Here is a 14,091-nt window from a genome sequence, read left to right on the forward strand (position 1 = left end):
TCTTATTGTGTTTTGTGTTTTTGTTTTCAGACATGCGTAGGACGAGTACTACATGACTGGGGCTTAACACCAACCGTTAAGGATGACTATATACACGAAATGTAAGTTCAGATATATTTCTAAAACACGATACAGGCGGTGCTAGAACCTATGAATTTGTTGCCTACTCAATTTTGGAAAGTTTTTGCCACAAACAAAATGCTCACCTATGGTAATCAGTGATAGAAATAAGCAGAATATTTTTTTACTAATCCACCGGACATGTACACCTAAAAATTTACTTCTCCAACCATATTTTTATTTGTTTAAATAAATGGTTTGTTTTATTCAAGTATAAGGACAATGTTTTTCCTTGCTGAAAATAAAACTTCATTGAACATTTCAGGGCTAGCTCTGGCATTCGAGATTTGAAAGCAGTTGGCGAATTTTATTTCAATTTGCCGAAATAATTTTATGTAATAATTGACATTTAAAAAAAAAATAAACTGTTGATTTCTGCAATTTTTGAAATTTAATAAACAATTTGTTAAAATATTTTGCTCACCCAGAACTAGCCCTGCATTTGTACATGTCCACTGGGTAACCACCAAGCTATATTTTGTTTGTCCGAGCAGATTTTCTCTTGTCAGGACAAATGGACAAGTGCTTATTTCGAACAATGGTAATTGTGAGCCTGGTTACATCAATTTTTAAAGTAGTAAGTTTTGCAACATTTTTAAATATAACTTAGAAAGCAAAAATTATTCCCTCAACTGAGAACAATCATTTTTATCAAGTGGCAAAAAAACAAAATGCTATTGGTAATGCTGACCTATGGCAATTCATATATACTGAACCAAAAAAGAAACTTCCAATTTGTACATATAGTATATGTTGTGTTAAAGAATTCATTGTGTAATGAAATTAAATAGGTAGTATTAGCCTTGAGCTGTATTATCAGGATTCATGAATTTTATCGATTATTTTTGCACTGTTAATCGTCGACAACGTGAAATTCAATTTGCACGTGCATGCATGGTTCGACATGTGTCGTGTAGTATTCGGTCAATTTGTTTTACTTGTCTTACTGACAGTGTTGTCATGTGAACGAAAACGCTTCAAAATTTGTAACAAAATTAAAGTTTTTTACATTGTAGCATTTTTAGTATGCCAAGAATACCCTATAATTTACGCGAACGGGCGATTGGCATGCTTGATGCTGGCATGTCGACAGAAGACGTTGCAAGGCAACGACAGGAAGCACCAACGACTTGCCACGTCGTGGACGTCCGCGTGTTACAACGCGTGGTCAAGACCGCTATATCATGAACACGCATTTGCGCAATCGATTCCAAACTGCCACTGCTACTGCTGCTAACACACCTGGGCTTCATAATAACCGAATCAGTGGGCAAACTGTTCGTAATCGTCTGCGGGAGAACGGTTTACATGCACGACGTCCTTACGTCGGATGCGTTTTTTAACGCAACGTCATCGTCTAAATTGTCTTAATTGGGCACGCGTACACACTTGTTGGATACGGCGACGCTGGAATACCGTTCTTTTTTCGGATGAATCCAGATTTTCTTTACAACGTGGTGATGGCAGGGTACGCATCTACCGTAGGAGAAATGAATGCTATGCTGACTGTTGTTTCGGGGTGGGGGTTCTGTCATGGTCTGGGCAGCCATTGCCCATGGTTATCGTTCACCACTAGACATCATTGATGGCAATTTAAATGCTCAACGTTACCGCGATGACATTCTCGCTCATCATGTCATTCCTCTGTTCTATAACAACGCCAACATCTCGATTTTTCAGCATGATAATGCCACCTCTCATACAGCTAGAGACACTACATTTTCTTAGGACAAATAACATTGATTTCATTGATGACTGGCACGCTAAAAGTCCTGATCTCAACCCCATCGAGCATGTCTGGGATAGTCTGGACAGACGATTGAGGCGTCATCCCAACCCACCCACTAACGTCAACGAACTTCATCAAGTGCTCATTCAGGAATGGAACAATATTCCACAGGCAGAAATCAACACTTTAGTCAATTCTATGCGCCTGCGATGCACTGCAGTGGTCAATTCAAGAGGTGGTCATACCCGTTATTAAGTGGGTGGGGTTTTTTTTTAACCACTACCATACTTGGTCAGAATTTCTCCCAGTTTCTGTTAACCTATGGCCATGATTTTTGCACCAAACGGTGCATCATGGAACACTCTTTAAACGCATATATAACAATTATTCCCCCAGTTTGTTTTCATCAAGTTATGTTCAAGCAAAGTTAGCGGAAGTTTCTTATTTTGTTCAGTATATGTTAGCCAAATATCTCGGCTATGGCAATTACCATTGGTGCTGCAGGGGTGGGAATTATCTCCGGATCAGCTGTTTTCCTCTCATGGAACATTGCGTTTCCTAGCATTTTAATCATCCTTTCCTCCAAAATGTGTCAGATGGCATAGATAACCTAGGATTTCAAGAATTTCCGGGACCCCTCTAGATTTCCTCTTTTTTACAGTTCACCAATTCCCACCCCTGTGCTGTCATGACGTCCTGTATAGACCTTCATAAATTGGACAAATGAGCATCCTTACAGTGCGAGTGCGAATAATTTTAACATGCTCATATACCACTAGAGTTTCGAGCATGTCTGTCCCAGGGCCTGTCTCCGGGACAACAAAATTAAGGGGATAATTTAGAAATTTACATCCAAAAATTAAATAGTGGGTCTTTAAAATTTTGATGTGCATCTCTAATTAATAAAACATTCCTTTCTTTCTTTCTATTAGTCTTGAGTCTAGACTCTATTAGTCTCAGACTCTATTAGTCTTGAGTCTAGACTCTATTAGTCTTGGACTCTGTTAGTCTTGGACTCTATTAGTCTTGGACTCCATTAGTCTCAGACACTATTAGTCTTGGACTCTATTAGTCTTGAGTCTAGACTCTATTAGTCTCGGACTCTATTAGTCTTGGACTCTATTAGTCTCGGACTCTATTAGTCTTGAGTCTAGACTCTATTAGTCTATGACTCTATTAGTCTTGGACTCTATTAGTCTCGGACTCTATTAGTCTTGAGTCTAGACTCTATTAGTCTATGACTCTATTAGTCTTGGACTCTATTAGTCTCAGACTCTATTAATCTTGTATCTAGACTCTATTAGTCTTGGACTCCATTAGTCTCGGACTCTATTAGTCTCAGACTCTATTAGTCTTGAGTCTAGACTATTAGTCTTGGACTCTATTAGTCTCGGACTCTATTAGACTCAGACTCTATTAGTCTTTAGTCTTGGACTCTTATTAATCTTGAACTCTATTAGTCTTGGACTGTATTAGTCTTGGACTCTATTAGTCTTTGACTCTATTAGTCTCGGACTCTATTAGTCTTGGACTCTATTAGTCTCAGACTCTGTTAGTCTTTGACTCTATTAGTCTCGGACTCTATTAGTCTTGGACTGTATTAGTCTCAGACTCTATTAGTCTTGGACTATTATTTTCAGACTCTATTAGTCTTGAGTCTAGACTCTATTAGTGTCGGACTCTATTAGTCTCGGACTCTATTAGTCTTGAGTCTAGACTATTAGTCTTGGACTCTATTAGTCTCGGACTCTATTAGACTCAGACTCTATTAGTCTTTAGTCTTTGACTCTTATTAATCTTTGACTCTATTAGTCTTGGACTCTATAAGTCTCAGACTCTATTAGTATTTGACTCTATTAGTCTCGGACTCTATTAGTCTTGGACTCTATTAGTCTTGGACTCTATTATTCTCAGACTCTATTAGTCTTGAGCTAGACTCTATTAGTCTTGGACTCTATTAGTCTCAGACTCTATTAGTCTTGAGTCTAGACTTTATTAGTTTCAGACTCTATTAGTCTTGGACTCTATTAGTCTTGTGTCTAGACTCTATTAGTCTTGGACTCTGTTAGTCTTGGACTATTAGTCTTGGACTCCATTAGTCTCAGACTCTATTAGTCTTGGAGTCTATTAGTCTCAGACTCTATTAGTCTTGGACTCTATTAGTCTCGGACTCTATTAGTCTTGAGTCTAGACTCTATTAGTCTCAGACTCTATTAGTCTTGGACTCTATTAGTCTCAGACTCTATTAGTCTTGAATCTAGACTCTATTAGTCTTGGACTCTATTAGTCTCGGACTCTATTAGTCTCAGACTCTATTAGTCTTGAGTTTAGACTATTAGTCTTGGACTCTATTAGTCTCGGACTCTATTAGACTCAAACTCTATTAGTCTTTAGTCTTGGACTCTTATTAATCTTGGACTCTATTAGTCTCAGACTCTATTATTCTTGGACTCTATTAGTCTTGAGTCTAGACTCTATTAGTCTTGGACACTATTAGTCTTGGACTCTATTAGTCTTAGACTCTATTAGTCTTGGACTCTATTAGTCTCAGACTCTAATCTATTAGTCTTGAGTCTAGACTTTATTAGTCTCAGACTCTATTAGTCTTGGACTCTGTTATTGTCGGACTCTATTAGTCTTGGACTCAGACTCTATTCGTCTCGGACTCTATTACTCTCGGACTCTATTACTCTCGGACTCTATTAGTCTCGGACTCTATTACTCTCGGACTCTATTAGTCTTGAGTCTAGACTATTAGTCTCGGAATCTATTACTCTCGGACTCTATTACTCTCGTACTCTATTAGACTCGTACTCTATTACTCTGTTAGTCTCGGACTCTATTAGTCTCGGACTCTATTACTCTCAGACTCTGTTACTCTCAGACTCTGTTACTCTCGGACTCTATTAGTCTCGGACCCTATTACTCTCGGACTCTATTAGTCTCAGACTCTATTACTCTCAGACTCTATTACTCTCGGACTCTATTACTCTCGGACTCTATTACTCTCGGACTCTATTACTCTCAGACTCTATTAGTCTCAGATTCTATTACTCTCAGACTCTATTAGTCTCAGACTCTATTACTCTCGGACTCTATTAGTGTCGGACTCTATTAGTGTCGGACTCTATTACTCTCAGACTCTATTAGTCTCAGACTCTATTACTCTCAGACTCTATTAGTCTCGGACTCGGACTCTATTAGTCTTGGACTCTATTAGTCTCAGACTCTATAATAGTCTTTTAGTCTTGGCATTTACTGTGAATTGCAAGGTGCGGTTTATAAAACGGTGCACTTTATTTATGAATTTTACGGTAACCGCTGTGCATATAAACCAGAACTTTTTTTTTCATTCTCATAATAATAATAATAATATAGCATACCAAATGACTAGGACTGAAGTATTACAATGGAATGGCTCTTTATTAATAGTCTAGTCAGGCTAGAAACAATACATCACTTGTGTATTGTTATACTTACAGTTTCAAAAATGGACTCGTCCGTGAATTTCTTAGTTTGATTTCTGTAACATTTATTGTTAGTAGTGCATCAGATGTGTTTGTCAGATGTTCTAAAATGAAGTAACTTTCCTCATATTATACAAAGTAGTGTTGTTTTACTTTGTAGTAAACACACCCAACTTGCATGTTCGATATTGCAGATAAAAAGCCAGTGGCAGCCTGAACAATGTCACATGATACAATTACAATGTCATGGCCATTTATGGCCAATTGCAAAAGCCGGACTTTAACAAGGACATCAAAACAGTTTCTTAATATCTTTAACGCCACTGTTTCTAACCTGTTTGTAATGTTTTTAATTAATATACTACTCAAAAGAATTTAAGGGTCAGACAATATTTTCGACATTATTTTCTGAATGTCAATTATATTAGCTAGACCATAATGTCATGCATGGTATTGTTCCATTTTGACAAAAGTGGGTCTAAGCAACCCATAAATGAATTAAAATCCACTGTCATTGACACTGTCGACTAGTTCTAATGGCGAAAAGATGCTTACATTTGCACGTAAATTAGGGCGAAAGCGAAAGGTCTGCTAAGTGCCCATAACTCGCTTTTTCACAAAGCGCTTCATTTGCACGCTTTGCACGTGTATTCCATGTTCCCAATGCTGAATTTCCGTATAATTGGAGCTTGCGTTCGTGTACGGTGCACCCTCCAAATTCGACAATGGTACGACTTCAACTGACTATCGAAGATCGAGGAAAGGCTATTGCTTGGCTTCAGGATGGCAATACGCAAAGAAATGTTGCTCTGAGACTTGGTGTCAGTCAGAGTGTCATTGGCCGACTGTGGCAACGGTACCAAGCAACGAATTCTGTTCGAAATCGTTCACGTTAGGGAAGACCCCGAAGCACTTCAAATAGAGAGGACCGCTACATCACCAATATGGCTCTACGTCAACGCACAACCACTGCATGCCAATTACGTGACAATCTGCGGACTGCGACTGGAACTCGAGTGTCTGATCAAACCATATGCAATCGTCTGAGAGCCAATAATCTACGTTGCCGTCACCAGGCTGTTCGACCACCACTCCTACCACGTCACAGAACGGCCAGACGTCACTGGTGCATGCTTCATCTGCGGTGGCAACGTGTTCAGTGGGGTCGAGTGATGTTCACTGATGAGTCCAGGTTTAGTCTCCAGTTCAACGACGGTCGGGTTCGTGTCTACAGACGTCCTGGGGAGCGCTTCGCTGACGTTAACGTTAGACAACGTCACCGGTTCGGTGGTGACAGCATCATGGTGTGGGGCAGCATCTCTATCCACCACAGGACCTCCCTCTATGTGGTGGATGGCAATCTGAATGGAATCCGCTATCTGAATGAGATTATCCGGCCGTTGGTTCTCCCAGGCCTTCAGCAGATTGGCGGCGGGGCAGTTCTGCAGGATGACAATGCCAGACCCCACCGCGCCAGGGTGGTAACGGACTTTCTCAGACAACAAGGTATCGCCAGGATGGATTGGCCAGCATATTCGCCTGACTTGGCCCCAATAGAGGAGGCCTGGGACGAATTAGGCAGGAGAGTTCGGGATAACCATGCCCCTCCGGCCAACCTTCATGATCTGGGTCAACTTCTTATGGCAGAGTGGCAGGCCATTCCCCAAGAGTTCTTCAGACGTCTGATCAACAGCATGAGGCAACGATGTGTCGAGTGTATTCGCGCCAGGGGTGGATTCATACACTATTAAACGAATGTTCTAATGTATAAAATCCATGTTTGACAACCTTCAACTTTGACAGCATGTCATGTGACTTTCTTGTATACAGTGACGTTTATTTGTGTTTTTTTGTAAATATGGAGCAATAAATAAAAAAAATTGTGTAGTTTACATCATCAATCTAATACACTCTGAAACTTATTTGGTTATAAATTTTTGACCCTTAAATTCTTTTGAGTAGTATATATCAAAATTTAAGTTTAGTACGAAGCTTGCCAATTAAAATCACATAATCGGAGTACCTGTAATGTTTGTATTAAATGTCAACATTTCCAATCTAATTAGCCCGCTAATTTATACAGAGCATAACGTTATTGTAATTTATTTCGTTATATTACATGTAATTATACATATATTATTCTCGTCAAATATATATATATATATATATATATATATATATTAAAGGCCGTCGTTTAAAAGTTATAAAATAATGTCGAAACTGTAAACGATCGATAGGACTGTGCTTTGTTTCGGTTCACTGCCACTCCAGCTTGACCCGACCTCGTTTGAATATGTAATTTTTGCACACGGCACGCTCGTTAGATTACAGAGAAACACGTGTTTTGCAATCGAGTAAGTAGATCTACTAGTAATTTTCACTTGTGCCTCTTTTTGGGGGGTTCACACTTTGTAATCATACTGGGACAAATAAAATATTATCATGTTGTTGTTTTTTTCTTTGCAACTAATGCAAGATTATGAAATTAGCATTATCAAGTTCTTGTTCATATTTTCATAAAAATTGCGGGGTTTGTCAACGGTGTTTTGTTTACAAAACTTTCCCATTAGGTGAAATGAAACTGAAAGCAACATAATCAATAATTATTTATTGTTTGAATTTAAGGAAGAATGGATCTCTTTATTATTATTAAATAGAAACAATAAATAACTGTAATTAAGATTGTGGCTTTATTTTAACTGCGGCTTATTTAAAGATGTGTTTTATGTACGAACAAAGGTCAGAACTTGGTCTTAAAACAAGGGGTGCGGTTTATACACCAGTGCGTGTAATAAGCCGGAAAATATGGTAGTCTCAGACTCTATTAGTCTTGGACTCTATTAGTCTCAGACTCTATTAGTCTTTGACTCTATTAGTCTCAGACTCTATTAGTCTTTGACTCTATTAGTCTCAGACTCTATTAGTCTCAGACTCTATTAGTCTTTGACTCTATTAGTCTCGTACTCTATTAGTCTTTGACTCTATTAGTCTCGTACTCTATTAGTCTTGGACTCTATTAGTCTCAGACTCTATTAGTCTCGAACTCGGACTCTATTAGTCTCGGACTCTATTAGTCTCGGACTCTATTAGTCTCAGACTCTATTAGTCTCAGACTCTATTAGTCTCGTACTCTATTAGTCTTTGACTCTATTAGTCTCGTACTCTATTAGTCTCGGACTCTATTAGTCTCAGACTCTATTAGTCTCGAACTCGGACTCTATTAGTCTCAGACTCTATTAGTCTCGGACTCGGACTCTGTTAGTATCGGACTCTATTAGTCTCTGACTCTTATTAGTCTTGGACTCTATTAGTCTCAGACTCTATTAGTCTCAGACTCGGACTCTATTAGTCTTGGACTCTATTAGTCTCAGACTCTATTAGTCTCAGACTCTATTAGTCTCGAACTCGGACTCTATTAGTCTCGGACTCTATTAGTCTCAGACTATTAGTCTCGGACTCGGACTCTGTTAGTATTGGACTCTATTAGTCTCGGACTCTATTAGTCTTGGACTATTAGTCTCAGACTCTATTAGTCTTAGTCTCAGACTCTATTAGTCTTGGACTCTATTAGTCTCGGACTCTTATTAGTCTTGGACTCTATTAGTCTCAGGCTCTATTAGTCTTAGTCTCAGACTCTATTAGTCTCAGACTCTATTTGTCTTGGACTCTTATTAGTCTCGGACTCTATTAGTCTCGGACTCTATTAGTCTCGGACTTTATTAGTCTTGGACTCTATTAGTCTCAGACTCGGACTCTATTAGTCTTGGACTCTATTAGTCTCGGACTCTATTAGTCTCGGACTCTATTAGTCTCAGACTCGGACTTTATTAGTCTTGGACTCTATTAGTCTCGGACTCTATTAGTCTCGGACTCTATTAGTCTTGAGTCTAGACTCTAAAAGGTTTATAAGCACAGGGCCTGATGATGTCATTTCTTCATTGATAAGTGTTTTCATACACTTACTTATTTTGTCACCCAATAACTTATTTCTCATTCATGCTTTAAACAGTCACTTATTTTATGTTTTAAAGTATATTTATTTATCATTTTGTTTGTCCTTGTAGGTGTCGATACGGCGCGTCGGAACTGCACACAGTGTCGGCCTTCATGGGTGGAGTGGTAGCACAAGAAGTAATCAAAATTATAACCGGACAGTTTCTTCCTTTCAACAACACGTTTATTTACAATGCCATGAAACAGACTTCTTCAACAGTTTGTTTATGATGATTTTAAAAAGATTTATGCTATTGTTATTTATTTTTGTATCCGGTGTGCTGATGGAGTGTAAATCGATCCTTTGTGAGGAGATGCTGCTATACAGGTCACGAAAGAAAGAAGGTCATACATATATGTCATGCAGAGGTCGAAATTGCTGAAATTCCTGCTACAAATTCTGCTGGAACGAGAGAAAAGCTGTGGGACCAGACATGATAAAAGTATTAACACAAAATAATTGCTGGTCTGACGGGTTGGTAAATAAAACGATCTTCTGGCCCATGGCGATGTTAACTGGTAAAAACCAGTTGGAACGGCAGTGTTTCAACCACTCATGGATCATACAAGATTAAAAGTGTCAGTTTGTCAACATGAACTACAAGCCCTGTGCATTTTTCTGGTTTATTTTATTCTTCACTAAATATAAAATGTGTTGAATAATGAATTGATTTTATGAATTTAGAATTTAGCTAAAATATTCAGAAAACTAATAATCAGATATGTAACAGGATGTGGATAACCAGCTGATTTCACTAACTATTGTAACGCTTGCATAGCTACATTTTAATTACACTGTTTAGGATGGTGTTTAAACATAACCACCTAATTTGAGTAAGCATTTTATTTCAACCTATTTCTGTGTTAAGGTTCAAGCATGCTGTCCTGGGCACACACCTCAGCTATCTGGGCTGTCTGTCCAGGACAGTGGGTTAGTTGTTAGTTGATTAGTAGTTAGTTAGAAGAGGGTGTAGTGACCTTACACCTACCCATTAAGCTCTTAAGAACTCACACTGAGTTGGAGTCGGTACCGGGCTGTGAACCCTGTACCTACCGGCCTGTAGTCCGATGGCTTAACCACTGTGCCATTGAGGCTGGTGTCGAGTAAGCAGCCTTTGCTTTGAAACGTAATAAAACCACTGCACAACCTCCTAGATTAAACACCTTTCTTACACACCCATTGTTGAGAACACCATGTGAAATTTTTGGCATCACATAGCGATCTCCCACTAATACGGTAAAGTGGTTGCCTGAAGTGCTTTTGTCGCAAAATTTATTGCTTTCAATGACTTTGGGGTTTTTTTCTGTCCAAATCATTGAAGCATGACTGATACATCATAGAACATGGTATGTGCTTTTCTATATGTGGGAAAGTGCATGTAAAAGATCTCTTGCTGTGGTTTTGGTAGGAGTAGCCTGTGTGGCATCATCGGGTTTCCCATCTCTTTGTCCTTCTCAACGAAGTGTTGAAATAACCAAACGTTAGACACCAAATAGCCACAGTTTAAAATGTGCTGAAGTGTTGTTAAACAAAATATTCCTTTCTTTCAAATATATGTTCAAATGATATGTAAAACTTCAAATACACATTATGACAATATGTAGGAATGGATTACAGTGACTGGTAGATAGTTTGTCAGTATGGAGACCGTAATCTGTATTTTGGTACGCTTTGTACTGATTACATATCAGGAGTTATTTCCGTTTGTTCTAGTTTTATTTTTTAAATGCCTAGAAAGATGAATCATATTATTATATTCTCAACAACTTTTTATTTTATTATTATTATTCATAGAATCTCCATTACAGAAAGACCTGTCCCCAACCAGGGTGAAATTAAAGGACAGGCAGTCAACATGACCGTGACTGATTACAAATTTGTGTTCAATAAATAAAATAACCTGAGGGATAGCTCTAGACTTCAAATTGTTTTTTTTTAAATATTAATAATAATAATAAATTAATAAATCAATTAATTAATTAATTAATTAATTAATTAATTAATTAATTAATTAATTAATTACATAAATTCTATATTATACAATGTTTGAAAGCAACTTTTACTGTCATTATAAGATAATTTTGTTTGGATGTTGTTTTGTTTGGAAAATCAGAAAATATAACTGACATGTAGCCTACTAAACTTTGATGAAAGAAAAAAAAAAAGTAGATTAACTTGCAGAACATGCCACATCATTGACACCTCACAACAAAAGAATATGTCTCTTATCGTTTCTTTTTTATCACATTTAAAGACAAAATTCCTAAAATATCCACTGGCCCATAATTACTTTTGTTGAGTATAGAATTTGAATTCATGTGTAACATTCTTGAATATTGTACACAAACAGAACATTATTTACATTGGTTAACTCTCCTGTGACTAATTTTCATAATTACTAAAGACAGAACCAGTTTGCTTTTTAATAATTTTATGTAAAATGATGACAAAATTTATTAATTGTATCATCATAAACCACAGTAATTATTTTTGTAATATTTCACTGAGAAAGGAAGGAAGGAAATGTTTTATTTAACAATGTACTCAACACATTTTGAGTGCATCGTTAAATGAAACATTTTCCTGAGAAAGATAGCAAAATATTGGTTGTACCATGACAAAGTAATTGTGTTGTTAATATTTTATCCAGAAGGATGATAAAAATCTACTGGTTGTACCATGATCAAAGTAAATATGTTGTTAACATTTTATCCAGAAGGATGATAAAAATCTACTGGTTGTACCATGATCAAAGTAAATATGTGTTGTATACAGTGTTTAGTAGGATGCAGTAACACAATGTAGTTAATACATTAGAGCTATTATGAACTTATTGCAATGCTGTGCAACCATGAATCTAACCAACTGCACCATTATGGCTATCGTTATTACCTTTGAACAACAATAAAGTTTTATTTTTATTAAATAATATTTTAGGTTTCTTGGGTTTTTTCTTTTTTTTGCATTGACTTAAATTTTGTATTGAATGTGAAATCATGCAGTATTAAATGTTGTTTGGTGATGCATATTACTCCATAGCACTTCGTAAAAGCATATTAATTTATTACACGGGTCTTTACAAATATGTTACATATTAAAAATTTAATTAATAATCAGTGGCATATCTAGAGTATGGCAGGTATGGCACGTGCCCTGGACACCACTTGAAGTGGGGTGCTACTGAGCAGTTTCTATTAAAGTCATACGTTATCTAAAAGATGTGTGTCAGATGTTTGGATAGGGGCATAATTTCAGTGCTTGCCACAGGCAATATTTTCCATAGATACGCCATTGTTAATATTTTATCATATGAACGGACTAAAATACATCCATTGTAACAATCTTCATCGCTGGGCCAGTGCACCACAACTGGTATATCTAAGTATGTGCTATCCTTTCTGTGGGAGCATGCATATAAAAGATCTTTGCTACTTATGGAAAAATGTAGCAAGTGTCCTCTCTAAGACTTAATGTCGAAATTACTAAATGTTTGACATCCAATAGCCTATGATTAATAAATCAATGTACTCTAGTGGTGTCGTTAAACAAAAACAAACTTGTTACATGATGTACACACAATTTGTTTTTTGTAGGAATGGCCTTTAAAATATGCTTGGTTTTGGACATAGCCTTGTCAGTACAGCTCTTGCATGAGGTGCTTACGGTCATAGGATCAAAACTCCTCAGTGGAAGCATTGGGACAAATTTATGAAACCTGTTTTTCTTAAATGCAGGTGTTTAAGCATTGTAAGTGTACGTAATTACACGCATAAGACATAAACAGGCTTTGTAAATTGAGCCCATTATGTTTTTTCCCATCTCAACCAACACTTCATGACTGGTATATCAAAGGCTGTTGTATCTGTTGTCCTCGGGGGGGGGGGGGGGGGGGGGGGGGAATGCATATTAAAGTATTCCTAGCTACTAATGGAAAAGTGTAACCGATTTCTCCTGAGGAATACCTATGCATTACAATTACTAAATATTTGACATCCAATAGCAGGTGATTAAATTTATTGTGCTATGGTGGTGGTGTTGGAACAAAAAACAATTTAAAACTTTAAAAATATTCTGAGGCCTTGTTAACAAAAACATTCCTTTCCTTTCCATTGCTGAAGTGGCAGCTTGTTTAATAGGTACACAATCGTGTTTGAAGGATCTTGCATCTCGGCAAATTGGGCCAAATTTACGAAGCCCGTTTTTCTTAGACATAGGTATTTAAGCATTGTAAAATTATGTAGTTACATGCGTGTGAGACATAAACTGGCTTTGTAAATTTTGCCCATAATCTTTTCTTCTATCCTTGTGTTTCTTTTATTCTGGAAGTGTATCTTATGCTAGGGTCAGACTACCAACTGCCAGCAAAACGTTGGCCAATTTGACGGGTTGCGTTGTAATTTCCGAAACTTCCGACTTATAATGCATGCACTCAGATTAACAACTAACTGGTTGTAGATTTCGTATATGACGAAATCTTGTAAGGACACTCAGACTAGAAATTGACAGTCGTAGAAGTCGTGAGAGCAGAAAGTTGGCCAACTTTGTGCTGGTAGTTGGTAATATCAGCCTAGCATTACCTTTTATAGGTTCAGTAGTTTGTGTATATTTTTGCTTTGTGTTTGTCATTGCAGAATACTTGTTGGTTACAAACTTCCAGAACCATAAATACAATTAAAGATTGTCATCACTCAAAATCATAAATGGTTGTCAGATAATGAAATACATTATTGATGTAGTTTTTATTTGCATTCTTATGCCATATAAAAGATTGCCACAAATGA

General features: G+C 37.2%; 1 protein-coding gene across 1 annotated transcript in view; it reads left to right on the forward strand.

Annotated features, from left to right (window-relative positions):
- The window catches only part of LOC121389231 (NEDD8-activating enzyme E1 regulatory subunit-like), a 53,940-nt gene extending 39,849 nt beyond the window's left edge, over positions 1-14,091 (forward strand). Inside the window, exons 18-19 of the mRNA XM_041520831.1 lie at positions 31-101; positions 9,381-14,091. Of these exons, the coding sequence (XP_041376765.1) occupies positions 31-101; positions 9,381-9,540 (231 nt within the window). The 3' untranslated portion in view covers positions 9,541-14,091. The remainder of the gene's footprint in view (positions 1-30; positions 102-9,380) is intronic.

Source organism: Gigantopelta aegis, chromosome 14 (assembly GCF_016097555.1).
Source record: "Gigantopelta aegis isolate Gae_Host chromosome 14, Gae_host_genome, whole genome shotgun sequence".
Classification (NCBI taxonomy): Eukaryota; Metazoa; Mollusca; class Gastropoda; order Neomphalida; family Peltospiridae; genus Gigantopelta; species Gigantopelta aegis.